Source organism: Bidens hawaiensis, unplaced genomic scaffold (assembly GCF_021521415.1).
Source record: "Bidens hawaiensis isolate Kalapana, Puna unplaced genomic scaffold, B.hawaiensis_p1.1 tig00017009_1, whole genome shotgun sequence".
NCBI classification, from domain to species: Eukaryota; Viridiplantae; Streptophyta; class Magnoliopsida; order Asterales; family Asteraceae; genus Bidens; species Bidens hawaiensis.
In genome coordinates, this window is record NW_027492574.1 from 298271 (window position 1) to 315081 (window position 16811).

The window sequence follows — 16811 nt, forward strand, 5'->3', positions numbered from 1 at the left end:
TATGTATTTGGCTAAACATATATATAACTATATCATCCTAATATTTTCTAAATAATTCCTACTTGAAATCGTGAGGATTTGTTTGTCTTCTAATGTGAAATGACGAATTATTACTGATATAACAAGTTGAAGGGAGATGTACTTCGAGAGATGAGATACGTTTAGCACAACACTATAAATATTTATCCTAAGCAGAAAACTTGAAACAAAGAGTTCATCCAAGTCATGTCTCTACTTCTAGTTCTTGTAACCATCACATCGAGTCTTCTTCTCCTTCGGGTTTTCCTTAAGTTTGTTCATAAAGCATGGTGGACTCCCAACAGAATTCAGAATATGATGAAATCCCAAGGTATTAAAGGTCTCCCTTATAAATTTCCTCATGGAAACACTCGAGTCATCGCTGCCATGAGAAACCAGTCCATGAACCACCCGATGGACATCTCACACGACATCTTTCCACGAATTCAGCCGCACGTACACTCTTGGATTAAAACCTACGGTAAGATATTAACCATGCATAAAATGTGTTCGTTAATTCAAAGGCTTATATGTAGTTGCTCAAAATGTTTTATAGGGTTGAATTTTATAAACTGGCATGGACCGGAGGCACAACTTTTTGTTACTGATCCGGAGCTTGTAAAAGAAGTACTAAGCAATCGAGAAGGAGCTTACCCGAAGATGGATATGGTAGGGTATGCTAAGAAGCTTTTAGGCGAATCGCTTATTACAAACGAAGGCGGAAAATGGGCAAAGGTTAGAAAGCTAGCCAATCATACTTTCCATTCTGAAAGCTTGAAGGTTGAATGCTAATTTTAATACAAAAGTTAATTGATTTCATGTAATTTGATTAAAAACTTTAATATCTTAATACCAATGTCACAGAAAATGATTCCTGAGATGAGCAGAAGCGTCGAGACGATGCTGGATAAGTGGAAAGACTTTGAAGGCCAAGAAATCGACGTGCATAAAGAATTCGGCTTGGTGACAACCGAGGTGATATCAAGAACGGCTTTTGGTAGTAGTTTTGTTGAAGGGAAGCATATATTTGAGATGGTGGCGAGATTAACAGCAATAACGGTTAGAAATGTGTATAGGCTACGGTTTCCAGGAATCAGGTGAGATCTGTATTAGTGAATGATACGGAAAACAAATCTCTTTACATTAAGAAATTACAATGAAAAGAATAATTAATGATAAAGATAACAAACTAACGATGATAATAATAAAACGTCAATAAACTATCATAATATTTATTTCGCGTTATAGAAAATATAAGCTTAAAGATAAATGATAAAACCAACAATTTGTATTTTAGTTTGATATCAAAGACAAAAGATGAAATAGAAGCGGAGAAGCTTGAAACGGCAATAAAGAAATCGATTCTAGACATTGTGAAGAAACGAAAGGAGAATACGGATGAAGGGGTCGATGAGTATGGAAGTGATTACCTTGGACAGCTTGTGAAAATGGCTAATGATTCTAATGAAAGCAAGAGGATCACTATAGAGCACATGATTGATGAGATCAAAACCATATACGGGGCGGGACATCTCACGACCACAAGCTTACTTTCGTGGACGGTTTTCCTTCTAGCGATTAATCAAGAATGGCAAGACAAGTTAAGGGAAGAAGTGATCGGGTTATTTGGTCAGAATTTCCCGAGTTCGGATGGAATTGCAAGACTTAAAACAGTAAGAAACTATTTGTTTTCCTTCTCACTTTTAGCGGTAGTTTACAACTATCATGATTAGTATTTTTGTGTGGTTGTTTGTTCTGGTTTTCTTAACTACATTTTATGTTATCTGGATTATAGCACCGTAAACCAAGGTTGTAAAAGTCGCTAGTCGGGCGGTGGGGTGGGGACTAGCGATTAATCGATATTTATCAGAAATAATCAGATCAGACTTTAATGTATAATTTTCAGTTTTATATCACATTTTTTATGCAATTTTTGATTATATATATACACATACACACTCTGGCCGAAATTGGCTGGAATCTTGCCGGAACCCGCTAACCTGGCTAGAATCTTGTCGGAAACCGCCGATTTTGGCTGAAACCTCGTCAGAAAACGCCAACTAAGTTTGATTAATCCTGAGTTTAGCCGAATTTTTCCATTGACTTACTAATTGACCGACTAGCCCAAAGTTAATAAATCGGGGATTAATCGGCTCCCAGTCGGAATTTTTGCAACACTGTTTAAACGTAAAAAAACATAGAGAGGTTTTTTTTAGTCGGGATATAAGCAGGAGAGGCCTCTGCATCTCCTGAATACGTTTGTTTGAATGCAAATGAATCTGATAGGTTCTTGATCAATACAGATGAACATGGTGATCCATGAGTCACTAAGGTTATATCCCCCGGTGCTAACGGTCACAAGAAAATCCGAGAGGGAAATCAAATTAGGAAACCTTAAACTTCCAACTGGATTGAATATTTTCATCTCAATTCTTGCACTTCATCACAACTCAGAGATTTGGGGAAAGGATGTTCATTGTTTCCGACCCGAAAGATTCGTGAATGGGGTGGCTAAAGCTACCAACAACAATGCTGCGGCTTTTCTTCCTTTTGGGATGGGATCCCGAACTTGTGTTGGATTAAATTTCACCACAAATGAAGCGAAGATTGCGCTTTCAATGATCTTGCAACGTTATAGGTTCACCCTTTCGGATAACCATGTTCATTACCCGGCTGATGTGTATATCCTTACACCTAAGAACGGTGTTAAAGTGATCCTTCATCCTGTTTGAAAGATATTTATTTGTTCTTGCGTGTTATAATCATTATGTTGTAAGATGTAATTGTGTTGAAGCGTTGATATTCAGTAATAAGAACTTGTGTGAATGATTGGTGATGTAGAGTTTAGTTTTTGGTTTAACATCTTACTATTGATTCTAGAATCATTATTTTGTAAGATGTATCATGTAATTGTGTTGCAATGTTGATATTTAATTACTATGAAGACATAAGTGACTACATGTCTCATTATTATTGGTAAGTAGTAACATAATTTGCTACATGCCTCCTTATTACTATTACTATTTGGTTGAGTAATACACTAATACTTGCTTAAGTACCTTTGGCTTTTCTGAGAACACGACTATCATCCTGTGGTTACGACCAAGAACCGATCGTTAAAAGGCTTAAACTTAACGAGCTAAAGCTCAGAAACGAGATCGAAAAGCTTAAAGATTGAAACTTAACAAGCTAAACATCAATATGTCCAAGCTCATAAGCATGCACTAGATATGCATAATGATATTGATACTTGTACTTATTTACATGTTCTTACACTAGATATGCATATCGATCATAGATGCGTCCTTGATCCCTTCTAACGAATTCTTTATACGTTAGAACTCGGTGCTAAACTTAAAAATGGCTCTCAAGAACACAAGGTACAAGTGTGGCTATCACTATAATTTATTAGCTAATCAAAATCTATGATTGGATCCAAACAAATATAATATAGTCCTTTTTAAGTTTTAACTTTTAACATATATAACTATCAAATGGCTCTCACTTTAATTTAATAAATCATAAAAATCATTGATTAATTGGATGGATCCAAACAAATACTATATATATAGTCCTTTTACGTTTCAACTTAACTATCAAATATCACCATCAAGATGATGTCAATGTTCATAGCCTTTGGGCAAAAGAAGAGCTATAATAAACAAACTTACACATATGCACAAAGAAATTGGTATATTTGAATATTACAAATGAATCCTTATTTGAACAAATGGAACATGACAAAAGCTTGATTATGTACATGAATGATTAAAGGGTGTTTTCAAGCAATGAGTGTGACCATGGATGGACCACGCAACTTATAGAATGCTTCCAAACTATGATCGTACATGTTTTATTAATACTATGCAATCATAATAATAGTTTATTTGGGTGGTTCCAAGCTATGAGTGCGACTATGGATGCCTGAAAACAGGTAGTTGGTCATCAGTCTAATATTATATTTATTAGTTTTGGTCTCGGTCAACAACCAGATGTTGTCTTCAAATTTAGTTCGGTTTAATAAAAGTGCGGTCTGGGTTGCGGGCCATGAACACCCTTAAGATCGTATTATGATTTTTTAAGGTCTACTAAATGTAAACGTTACGTATTTGAACTATTATAAACATTATATATATTACATTATATTATAAAAGATGATAAACATAATATATATTACATTATAAATAAAAATTACAATTACAAATATACATAAAAATAGTTATGTAAGGATATAAAAACAATAATTAAATAAATAATAACCAAGTCAAGCATGAGCCAAGCTAGAGCTTAAACAACCACTCACGAGCTATATTACATTATATTATAAAAGATGATAAACATAATATATATTACATTATAAATAAAAATTACAATTACAAATATACATAAAAATAGTTATGTAAGGATATAAAAACAATAATTAAATAAATAATAACCAAGTCAAGCATGAGCCAAGCTAGAGCTTAAACAACCACTCACGAGCTAAGCCCGAGCTTGAGAAGCCACTAATGAGTCGAGCTCGGCTCATTACATCCCTAAATTTAGAACATGTGATCACTGTTACCACTTCAAACATTCAAAAACACTCTTCTTTAACACAATTTGTTTTCTTACAGCTGATAATCGGATTCTAGTTATTCCACATCAGATAACTATATTAAAACGCAGCGTCAAACAAGCAGTAATATTAAAATAACACAAATAACAATTTTTACACAACTTTTATTGTCATCACTTAACAACATCGAAAACAAGATTATACGTATCTGAATCTGCAACCTATTAGCCTCCACAGCAGGATCCGCATGCAGGTAGCGAGTCTGCACAAAGACAAAACACGAGTCTCATCAACATAGCTATATCATCATCATCATCATCATCATCGTACTCAGTATATCCCACCAATAGCAAAGCTATGGTAGGGTCTGAGGAGGGTAAGATGTAGACAACCTTACCTCTACCCCATAGGGATAGAGAGACTGCTTCCGGTGAGACCCCCGGCTCGATAGTAGTTTTGCATCAAGCCTTGGACATAAGGCACATAGCACTCAATCATCGGGGCACCGGCTGACTGGTGCATGTACCCTTGTCTTTCGGCTATCAACGCCACCACATGATGCCTGATTAACCTTCCGCCACTTTTAACGTTATTTTCACGAGATTAGTAAAATAACGTCAAAATTAGTGCAATTTTACTTTTGCCCACCCGAGGGTTCACACATATATACATTATATGCGCGCACCGCAAGCAGGGCGTATATATATATATATATTTTAACTTGTATACGAATCAAATTAAAAAAAATTGAATAACATACTGTGGTCTATGCCTCTAACATTGTCTAATCCACGTGGTGGCCCACGAGGACCGCCACCATAAGGACCGCCCGGGCCGCCACCACCACCCCATTTCGTGCTGGAACCAGATGACTTCTTGTAGCCATTAGATTTCTCCATCTACAAATGCAGTGCATACATAACATAATGTTTAATAATGGGCATTATTGCATATATGAAGATGGATTTTGAGAATTAATATTACCGAAAACATAGTGGCGAAGAACACGGAAATGAAATTAATGATTGCCCAAAAGAAATCAATGAGTGTTCTGAGACGCCATATTGATCGATTGGATTTCACAACACCTAGGAATCAACACAAAGTGAAAAAGTTTTAAAAAATTTCACACTGTAAATTACTTACTTAATTTGCACCAATGACATTCTAGTGCAGAATAACGAACCAAAACATTTACCAGTGACTTATGTATTTTCTCTATAAGATCATTGCAGCCCATGTTTAACGGGTCCAAGATTACAAAATTTAACGGGTCGGTGGGTTGTTTAACGGGTCAAAGCTTGTCGGTTTTTTTTCTTTTTTACTATGGGGTTGAAGTGCAGACATATTTTGTTTATTTACAAACTATTTTATTAATAATTATGCGTAAATTATGATTACAAAAACAACATTTATTATAACAAGGGATAATGTGTTTGGACTCTGGACTCAAGAAAACATGAAAAATGACCGAAATTCGCTTAATTTCTTATTTTCTTTAAAAACAAAAATACCTTTATATTAATATTTTAAAAAACCAACGTTTCGATAAAGAAACTAAGGTGCTTTTGTCATTTTATTATGTTCCGGTATGTTTTTGGCTAGATCGGGTACAAACTATACCAGATGCATATTACAGTGGGTTATAAATTAGCATAAATATGCAGGTGACCTTAACGAAAATAATTTTAATACTTGAGTAGCTCCGCATACATCATCCCATATAAAACATAATGCAGATCAACCCGTTAAAAACATGCATAAACACCTAATTACAGTTTTTAGTACTTTAGAAATTAGATAACATACGATTTTCTCATTTCTAGCAGAGACATATGGTTGTAAAAATCCCGCCTAGACGCCAATTAATCACCAGTCCGTACACCACCGACCAGTGTTGTAAAAATCGGGACTAGTCGGTATCAATCGCTAGTCAGCTGTTGACAGATTAATATTTAGGTAGTCGGCCAGAAAATCGGTAGTCGGACCTTTACTCCGGCCTTTAATCCGATCGATTCCCGGAAATTTGTGACAGTTTCCGGTCAATTTCCGTCAACACTAGTAGTTTTTGGTCAATTTCCGGCTATTCCATATACATATACATAAAAATGCGCGCGCGTGTGTATATATATACATATAAAAATGTGTATATGTATAAATTACATAAAAATGTGTGTGCGTGTGTGTATAATCGAAAATTATATAAAAGATTTCCAATCCGATTAATCACTAGTCCCCACCCAACTGCCCGACTAGCAATTTCTACAACACTGGCACCGACTAATCCCCGATTAATCACTATTTGGTCAAAATTGAAACTTTTAGAGGGGAAGGGGCACTAGTGTGGGTAAAATTTATGGGTTGTTTACCACATGGCAAACCCACCCCTAACTATGTGGGTAGTTTGCCAAATTACAATTTGTGGCAAAGGTTTACCACATGGCAAACCCATTGGAGGTTTTTGAAAAATTAAACACCCATTAATATTTCAATGAAATTTTAATTTTAATTACATTTAATTATTTTTTATTTTTAAATTTAAACAAAAAAAGTTTTAAGGTACTTGTGGTATGTGTTCCCCTCTTATATATATATATATATATTATATATGTACATTTAAAAAATTACATATACATTCCAATCCGACTAATCCCAACAAATCGCAAGCCCCAACCCCACCGCCCGACTACACAATTGGGTTGAATTAAATCTATAGATATCATTTAACAAACAATAAACAATATATTATTCTAGAACGGATCTAATTCCAATTTACCATCAATTCGCAATTTAACAATATGTTCGATATTATAAAGCCTGAATTGTTTAATTCAATCATAACCCATAAGTTTTAATCTTGTTATTTACGATCTCAGATTCAACCGAGAAAAACAAGAAATTGTACATAATAATATAATAATTTGTGGGTATTAAACGAACCTCTTTCGACATACGCCATTAATTATGAGAGCTTGTTCTTGTTCTTGTTCTTGTTCTTCGTGGGTCTTGTTCTCACGCACAAATGGGTTGAATTTGGGGATAAAAGGTTTCGGAAATGTTGAGAAAGTATGGTCTTACGTGGCAAGTTTTGATTCGTTTGGTTATGTCAATATTTTTTCTTTGGTCATTTCATTATTTAAGAGTTTGGTAAAGTTCGGTTCGGTTCAGTTATTAGTCTAAACTTGAACCGAAATGAAAGTTGTCGGTTGATTCATTTTTTTAAAACATAAACATCTAATTTTTGTTGATTGGTTTGGTTTATTCGATTAGTTTGTTGGTTTTCGGTTACTAACCAAAACCAAACATGAGTTAAAAAATAAAGGAATATTGGTTTTTATTAATCCAAATTGTCGTCTTTTGGTTGATGTCGGTCCCAACTAACGCAGTGGCTGTTAACAATCACAAATTTTAACGAAAATGTTCATAACGGTCTGCGACTAAAAGAATCCTAAAACTGTTAGTTGCCGGTCGCCAAAAAACGTTTTTGTTCGGAAAACTTACATTTTTTCCCCGAAAACTCATCATTTCCGTCCCAAATATATTGGTAACTCTATATCGGACCTGAAGAAACTTTTTTCTAGTAAAAGCCCCAATTATTGAGGTTGCCGGAACCCTAAAACCATCGTCGGAATAGGTTGATGGTGCTCAAGTTGTGGTGGTTGGTTGGCAGTGAGTCAATTGGTGGTGGTGGCGTTGTTCATGTTGTGTTTTCCAGCAAAAAATGTGACTTTTTCTGGCTAGAATGTTTTTCCAACGACCTGTAACTAACGGCGTTAAGATTTTGTTAGTCGCGGACCGTTATGAATAAATACGTTAAAAGTTGGGACCGTCAGCAGCCAATTCGTTAGTTGGGACTGACAGTGACCAAATGTAATAGTTGGGATTAATAAAAACCAATATACCAAAAATAAATGAAATAGATGTATAATTACATAGAGGTAAGAAGTGGAGATGAAAATAAAATAAATAGAGGTATAAATATCTAAAATGGAGATATAAAGCACGAAATACATTAAATGAATGTATAGAACCTAGATATATATGAGAATATGAATGGTTCAATTCGATTCGGTTAACCGATGGTACAAAAAAAACGATAACCGGTTTTCGATTAACTCTATTTTCATGTAATTGACTTTCGGTTAACTTCGGTTCGGGTTTAGTCGTCTTTTGGTTTGGTTAATGGTTCGGTTTTTAATCCTTGTCGTATGTGGGATTTGAATCCAAACTCCATCCCTTCTCAAATCCAGATGTTTAAATGTTTTACCACTGCCAATGCAATGGACCACCACCCCCATTGGGTTAATGGTTCGATTATTGCTTACCAAAAGAATGAGATTACAAAACACTACTATATATGAACTATTTATAAACATTTAATTCAACCATAAAACAAGCAACAATTAATATCAACATAAAATTATTCGTTCAAAACATGTTTTATATTATTGATCCTGTTTGATGATCCAACTATTCTCTTTAGAGAGCTTCAAGAATGATTTGAACTCCATGCTGGGGTCTAACCATGAACACTTGAACCGGAGAGTGAACATAATTTGATGAGAGTTTAAACCTAAATCTTTGTAGAATCATGGCAAGTGCAATCTTAGCTTCCACGAGTGCGAAATTTAAACCCACACAGATCCGTGGACCGAATCCAAATGGCAAGAATGCCGCTGGTGTGTTTTTCGTGGCTTTTGCAATGCCACCTTCAAACCTATCTGGCTTGAAGAGATGCACATCCACTCCCCATATTTTAGGGTCATGGTGAACCGCTAAGGGACATATATATAACTCAGTGTTCGGTGAAATGGTCATATCTCCTAGCCGAACTTTTGTCTCAACTTTCCTTTTTAGTGCTGGAACAGGCGGGTATAATCTTAAGGATTCATTAACGATCATGTGTATCTAAAAGAACATCAAAAACAAAAACATATGTAAGTAGTGTTTGCTAGATATATAATGATCATGTGTTAATAATTCCAAGTCGTATATATAAAAACTGCATAAACATATGTAAGTAGTGTTTGCTAGATATATAAAGGAGATTCAAAGTGGGATGCGACTTATCTAGTTATATAAGAATTTCTTCATGTCTTTATTAACTGACTACCACGAGAGGTCAATCGTGGCAAGGCTATTTATCCTTAACAAGGCCGATATCGACCTTGTTAAGGATGATTTATGTGTCACCTTGTACTTCTAAACTTAGTTAGCTAGTGCGCGTGTTTTAAGACCAAGACGCCACCTTTAGTAGGGACGACACCCCCCTTGTGAAACAATTGCAAGAAAATACCTTGTTGTGATGTATATTTTAGGTGGATGTTCACTTAAAAAAATCCATTATATAGCTTTCTTATATATCATGGTTGAAACAATATGTATAAGTGTTTATGAGGTTAATAACAAGTTATTGTTATTACCGTATTGAATCTTGTGACGGAATCTTGATTAGGGTTTGTATAATTTCCCAAAAGCTCCAACACTTCTTTTCTAGCTTTTTCTTGCCATTCTTGGTGAGTTGCTAGAAGAAAAATAGTCCATCCAAGTAAAGATGCAGTAGTTTCATGTCCAGCAAAATAAAAGGTTTTGCACTCATCAACCATATCATCTATAGAGATTCTTTTCAGGTTATCTTTGTCACGAGAAGCGGCCAACAATTCTCCAAGATAATCATTTACACTTGTGTCGTGCCTATTTTCGTCTCTTTTCCTTATGATCTCAAGAATGCAATCTTTGATTCCTTGCTCGAGTTTCTCCGACTCTTTGTCATCATCACTCTTAAATAAATCACTGCATGCGCTAGCAAATATATTAGCATAATGGAATAATGATCATATTTATTATATTAACGAGACTTTATTAAAAGATGGATATAGCACCTGATGACTGGAAGCCGAATCTTATGTGAGTTTCTTGAAACGTTAAGCGTTAGCTTCATCAACATATCGAAAATTTTCTTTCCTTCCAAGTAACTGCTCCCAAAGGCGGTTTTGGAAATGACATCCGATGTTAAAAGTCTGAATTCTTGAAATACTTCGAGTTCTTTTCCGTCAAATTCTTTCCGTCTTTTAAGCATCATTTCGGTGCTAGTAATCATCGCCGGTGTCATGTCCTAGATATGCAAAATTTATTTAAAAAAATCTTCTTGTTAAAGGAATCAAATCTACACATGAGCACTTACTTTTAAGCTTTCTCCGTGGAAGACGCCATTAGCAAGCTTTCGAAGCTTTGTCCACTTATCACCTTTAGTCGACGAAAGCGCATCTCCTAACAGCTTCTTTGCATGTCCTTCAAGTTCGATCTTTGGATAAACACCGTCTTTATTGTTCATTATTTCCTTAATCAACTCAGCTTCTGTAACCACCAATTGAGCTTGAGAACCATACCAATTCAAGTAATTTCTTCCTAAAATCAACAAATACAAATACAGTTACACTTCAAATATTATTATCCTCATTATAAAATGATCATACATTCGAATATTCAATAAAGATGAATGATGAATGGACATTGACTTGTTTACCAAATAAGTTCACCCATGAATGGACATCAGGCATGATCCTTGGGAATATTTCATGCGTAAAACAATCCATGGGTCGACCCATGGATTGTTTTCGCATGTTGGAGATCTCTATAGTGTTTCCATGGAGGAATCTATAAGAAGGTCCATTGATTCCTTGAGATCTCATGGCGTGTTGTGTGACGATTGGCATCCAACACACTTTGTACATAAATTTAAGGAGCATCAGTATAAGACATAGAAACAGAAAAGTAACTAGGCATGCTAGATACTTGTTCACAAAATCCATTTTTTGTCCTAATGAATCGATTTGAGCGAGTGTTTTTATATTGGTTTGAAGTTCACTTTTACACGGTTTTGTAAGTTTTCTGGTAACGTGTATTCAGGATTATAATATAATATCAAATATAATGAGATCATCAAAAGTTATAAGTCACTTGATATTTGTGTGCATCTTCTTGGCAGGAATCAAATTCTCCTTTTTATTGTTTTTTGGCGAGTGGATGTTCAATTTTTATAAGAATTAATGAATATGAAATGGTTATTATTGTACCCTTCTTGACAAGGGACATAATTCTTGTCAAGTTGTGAGATTTTAAAATTGTTAAGTCACAATCCGGATATAAGTTATTGTAAGAGAAAATGATAAAGTAGTTAAGACATCTTGTCTTCCGCCATTCAAAATAAAAAAGACATGTTTTTTTTTGAAAAGACGGTATTTTATAAAAATAAATAAAAACAGTCCTAGCAAGTAGCTAGAACAAAAAAACATAAAACATTACAAATACAATAGAGGGTTCTTAAGCCACTCGATCCTAGAAATATTACATTTACGATTTCTGCTACTATACCATATGAACGAGAAATTTAAAATTTCATCAAATATCGTTTCTTTGTTATGCCGATTCTTCTCAAATACCAAGTCATTTATGAATCTCCAAATAATCCACCAAGTGACAAATATAATCACCCCGATCATATCTTTCTTATGAGTTTGGACTTTTAAAGTGTCCCACCAAGACATCAGCTCAATCGGAGCCAAAGAGGAAGACAACGGTAGGCCAAGCCAAGAAGCAACAAGACCCCAAATCCGATTAGCCACCGAGCACATACCGAAAACATGGTCAATAGACTCCTCATGATCATTACAGATAGGACATAAAGAACTCGGAATGTCTATACCCTTACTCACCAGATTGACTCTCATAGGAAGTCTCTTAAGTAACACCCTCCAAGCACAAATATTAACTTTTCTAGGAAGAAATTTGAACCATATTGTCTTTCGAGCCCACGAAGGAAGAATAAAGTCATCAAAAACCTTCCTTACACCCTTAACCGTGAAGTCTGTCATATCCCCAAAACTCCAAATCCATCTATCTTGAGAATCCGTTAAACTTACATGTCCTAACTCCACCATCAAATTATCAAATTGTTCACTTTCTCTCCCCCCTCTAATCTCTCTTCTCCAATTCCAAGAACCACCGTCTGCCCTTTGATTAACAAAACATTGCTTGTCCATTTCCAACGCATAAAGGCGAGGATATTTGACCGCCAACGTACTACTTGTCCCCCAACAGTCTAACCAAAATCTAGTTTCTTGACCATTTCCTATCTTTTTTTGAACAACCGAAAGAGGAATTACTTCTAAATCGTGTAGTTTATTAAATGAGTTACACATAGACGACCACACACCCGACCCTAACCCACTATTTTCACGATAGTTAGGATTCATTTCAACTCCATATATGGCTTTGATCAACTTAACCCACACACAATTGCTATCTGAAACAAACCTCCAACGCCACTTTTGTAAAAGAGCCTTGTTAAATGCCTCCAAGGACACAATCTAGATACCTCCTTTCTCTTTAGAGGCCAACACTTGTTTCCAAGACACCCAATGAATTTTTCTTTCGTCATTTTTAAAACCCCAAAAGAACCGAGACCGAATTCTTTCTAAAACCTTCAAAACACTTGGAGGCACAACGAATAGGGAAAAGAAATAAATTCCCAAGGCTCCAAGGACCGAAGTGTTTAAAAGAGCTCTAGCTCCAATAGATAATAAATTCGACTTCCAAACCGAAAACGAGTTTTGAATTTATCTATGATAACCTTCCAATCTTCAACCCTTTTCATACTCGAACCAACCGGTAAACCCAAATAGGTGAAGGGAATTTTAGCCGGAAGACAACCTGTCGAAGAAGCACGTAAAACCACCTCCTCATATGGGACCCCCACTCCATATAAATTAGATTTGAATAAATTTAACTTTAAACCTGAAGACAAATAAAAACAATTCAAGATCTGAACAATACCATTTATATTTGCCTCCGACCATTCCCCCAAACATATAGCGTCGTCAGCATAAAATAGATGAGATATCCGCCCTCCATTTCTACCAATTCGAGCTCCTTTAAAAATACCCGCTTCAATAGCATCCTCCATGGCCACATGTAACCCTTCCATAGCTATTAAAAAAAGAAACGGAGATAAAGGATCACCTTGACGTAAACCTCGATGCATCTCGAATTCCAAAGTCGGGCTTCCATTAACAAGAATTGACATACGAGCCGATCCCAAACACGCTTTAATCCAAGAAATCCATTTCATTTGAAAGCCCATGTGTTCAATCATCTTAAACAAAAAATTCCACGATAAAGAGTCATACGCTTTTCCGAAATCAATTTTGAATATCATCAATTTTTTATTTCGTTTTTTGAACCACTCAACCACTTCATTCATAATTAACGAACCATCTAAAATTAGCCTTCCTTTTATGAAAGCGGTTTGTTCCGGGCTAATAATTGAAGGAATGACCTTACTTACTCGATTTGCTATAATTTTGCTACCACTTTATAAACAGCTCCTATAAGGCTAATAGGACGAAAATCTTTGACAAGAACCGGACTTTGCACCTTAAGAATCAATGTAACAAAAGCGGAGTTACAACCTTTTGGAAAGGAAGCTTCCAAAAAAAATTGTTGAACCGCCTCAAAAAAATCCGCCTTCATAATGTCCCAAAATTTTTTAATAAAAGCAAACGAGAAACCGTCCGGTCCCGGTGACTTATCTGAACCACAACCCCAAACCGCCAATTTCACTTCCAACATAGTGACCTCAGAAACTAAAAAATCATTATCATCCGGTGATAAAAATTTTAATTTATTACTTCTTCTAACAACCTCCACCCCATCAAAAGGTTTAAATCTCTTCGAGTAAAAATCGAAAAAGACCTGCTTCACTTGAAGAGGATCTATAATCCACTCTCCCTTATCTTTAACTCCTGAAATGTTCATTTGTTTCCGCTTCTTTTTTAACAAAGCATTAAAAAATTTTGAGTTTTCATCACCTTCCAGAAACCATTTATATTTAAGTTTAATCGCCATTTCTTTGTTCTCAAGATGATTCAACTTCTCCAACTCGAGAAGCAAATCATTTCTCTCCTCAAACACCCCTTCGTCTATCAAGCCTGTTTCAATCTTATGATCACAATCAATCAACTTATATTCCAATCTCACCTTATCTTTTGAAGATTTTTCTTTGTTTACTTTCACCCAACCTTTTATTCTTTCCTTGAGCAACTTCAGTTTGTTTTTAACCTTAACGAGACCTCTACCAACAACCTCCTCCTTCCAAGCATCTTCCACCACCTTATCCAGCCCCTCTCATTCAAACCAGGAATTAAAAAATTTAAACGGTATACGACCAAAGTTTACCTCCTTCATTTGAATCATGATGGGTCTATGATCCGAACAACCCGAAGGCAGAATCGTTGCCGCCAAAGACGGCATCACCTCCAATAATTCTTCAGAAATTAAAACTCTATCAAGTTTACTTAACTTTTTACCCGAGAAGCCAACCCGAGTAAATTTAAAACCACCTAGAGGCATATCGAATAAACCAATCCGATCAATAAACGAGTTAAATATCGAAGCATTTACTTTAGAGAAAACGGTCCCCATTCTCACCGACGGATACCTACAAGAATTAAAATCCCCAAAAATAAAATATAAACCCGGATTATTCCTTTTGAACGAAGAGATAACCTCCCATAAAATAAGTTTTTCACTCTCTTCTTGAGGCGCGTAGACATTCACCATATAAACTGAGACCTTTAACTTAACCCATAACCCTTCCACTATAAGCACATTATCAAAACAAAATATTTTTGATTTAACGAACACCGAAGGATCCCAAATAGAAATAATTCCACCTGATTTCCCCCGCGCATTCACTGTAGCAAAATCAAAAAAATAGTTACCCCACATAGACCGAACATAAAATAAATCCACAGACGTCATTCTCGTTTCTTGGAGACCTAAAAAATTTACCCCCTCCGCTCGACAAAGATTGGCCACCCACTTCCTTTTAATCGCCTTACCCACCCCACATATATTATTAGTTAAGATATTCATTGATCCACCTTGTGTTCTCCAATCCTGCTGATTAATTTATTAAGATCCGCCTTAGTACCTTCCATTTTGTATCCAAGAACCTTTCCCACATCTATAAGATCTGTCAAACCATTAACAAAAGAAAACCACTAGTTTCTTTAACCCCCTTTCCTTTGTACCTAGAGTGACCCTTTTTGCCCGAAAATGATTCTCTTTTACTACCCCCTTCTGTTCCAACCGAGCTCCTAATCGGACTATGAAACCGTATTCCACCAAATCCCAGTGGAACTGAAGAGCTCCTTGACCGTACATTCCCCGCCTTTAGTTTTTTCTTAACTTCATTCTGCCTCAATGAAGTTTTCTCAACATAAGATATTTCTTCCTCTACATTCCTTACCGCATCCTCGTTAGCATCTTCATTAAACTCCTTAACCGAATCTTCCGACTCCAAATCATTCGTTGCAAAAATGTCTTCGCCGTCCCCCTCGCAAGAACCTTCCACCGTATCATCCTCCGATGGAGCACCACGGTTAATTGAAGGTGACCACGGTGAAAGTTCTTTGATCTCCACTTCATAATCTTCCTTATCAATTACCACCCGAACCTTTTCGTTTATAGTAGACATTACCTTTGTTCTTATTGTAACTCTACCTGTCGCGCAACTTTCATCTTTGTCGTCATCCTGGAACAACAAGTCACCCCATTTCTTGACTACCTTCCTATAACTCTCCGCTGTCCATGCACATAAAGGCAATCCAGTTACTTCTAGCCACACTATTCTTTCATCAAGGATGAAATTATTATCCACTTCGTTCAACAGTTTAAAAAAAACTGTCACTGCAGTAGTATTACGAAACCTGAACAAAGTATCTGCTGTGGGGAATTCTAATAACACCCATTGCCCACCAACATATGTTACCTCCACATCTTCAAAACCTTCTTTAGCACAAATATTGATAATATTATCAATGCATTGGATATCAACAACATATCCCATAACACAACATGAGTCCTCTGTGTAAAGTCTCAAATCACTTTTACCCAACTCTATAATCTCCATCTGCTTATTATGGTTACTATTTACTAGTAACCCCTCATTTCCATTTTTTCTAGTAAGACCCCCTTTAACCACATTAGCATAAGAAGACTTTAGATTAAGATCCCCATATTTAAAATTATCCCCTGATATCAAAATTTCTCCATGTGGAACATTCCTACCATGGTGAAATCCTCCAACCCCTCTTTTACCCCCTTCTTTCCTCCCAAACATTGCAACAGAAGCATACAACCGATAGTTTCCAAACCAAATAGACCTAAGATT

The 16811-nt window shown here is 35.8% G+C and overlaps 3 protein-coding genes across 3 annotated transcripts; 1 reads left to right on the forward strand and 2 right to left on the reverse strand.

Annotated features, from left to right (window-relative positions):
* Positions 1-112: 112 nt before the first annotated feature.
* LOC143552705 (cytochrome P450 CYP749A22-like) lies at positions 113-2858 on the forward strand. The gene is made up of 5 exons (XM_077042855.1): positions 113-499; positions 575-798; positions 883-1115; positions 1316-1691; positions 2322-2858. The coding sequence occupies exons 1-5, from the start codon at positions 226-228 to the stop codon at positions 2748-2750; spliced, it is 1536 nt and encodes a 511-aa protein (XP_076898970.1). The 5' UTR covers positions 113-225; the 3' UTR covers positions 2751-2858.
* A 1716-nt stretch (positions 2859-4574) lies between these two features.
* On the reverse strand, positions 4575-7605 carry LOC143552706 (uncharacterized). The gene is made up of 4 exons (XM_077042856.1): positions 7517-7605; positions 5561-5664; positions 5337-5475; positions 4575-4838 (listed from the first exon to the last, which is right to left on the reverse strand). The coding sequence occupies exons 1-4, from the start codon at positions 7533-7535 to the stop codon at positions 4801-4803; spliced, it is 300 nt and encodes a 99-aa protein (XP_076898971.1). The 5' UTR covers positions 7536-7605; the 3' UTR covers positions 4575-4800.
* A 1239-nt stretch (positions 7606-8844) lies between these two features.
* Positions 8845-11439, reverse strand: LOC143552707 (cytochrome P450 CYP749A22-like). Its single transcript, XM_077042857.1, has 5 exons — positions 11103-11439; positions 10761-10984; positions 10459-10691; positions 10000-10369; positions 8845-9484 (listed from the first exon to the last, which is right to left on the reverse strand). The coding sequence occupies exons 1-5, from the start codon at positions 11386-11388 to the stop codon at positions 9056-9058; spliced, it is 1542 nt and encodes a 513-aa protein (XP_076898972.1). The 5' UTR covers positions 11389-11439; the 3' UTR covers positions 8845-9055.
* Between the last annotated feature and the right edge of the window lie 5372 nt (positions 11440-16811).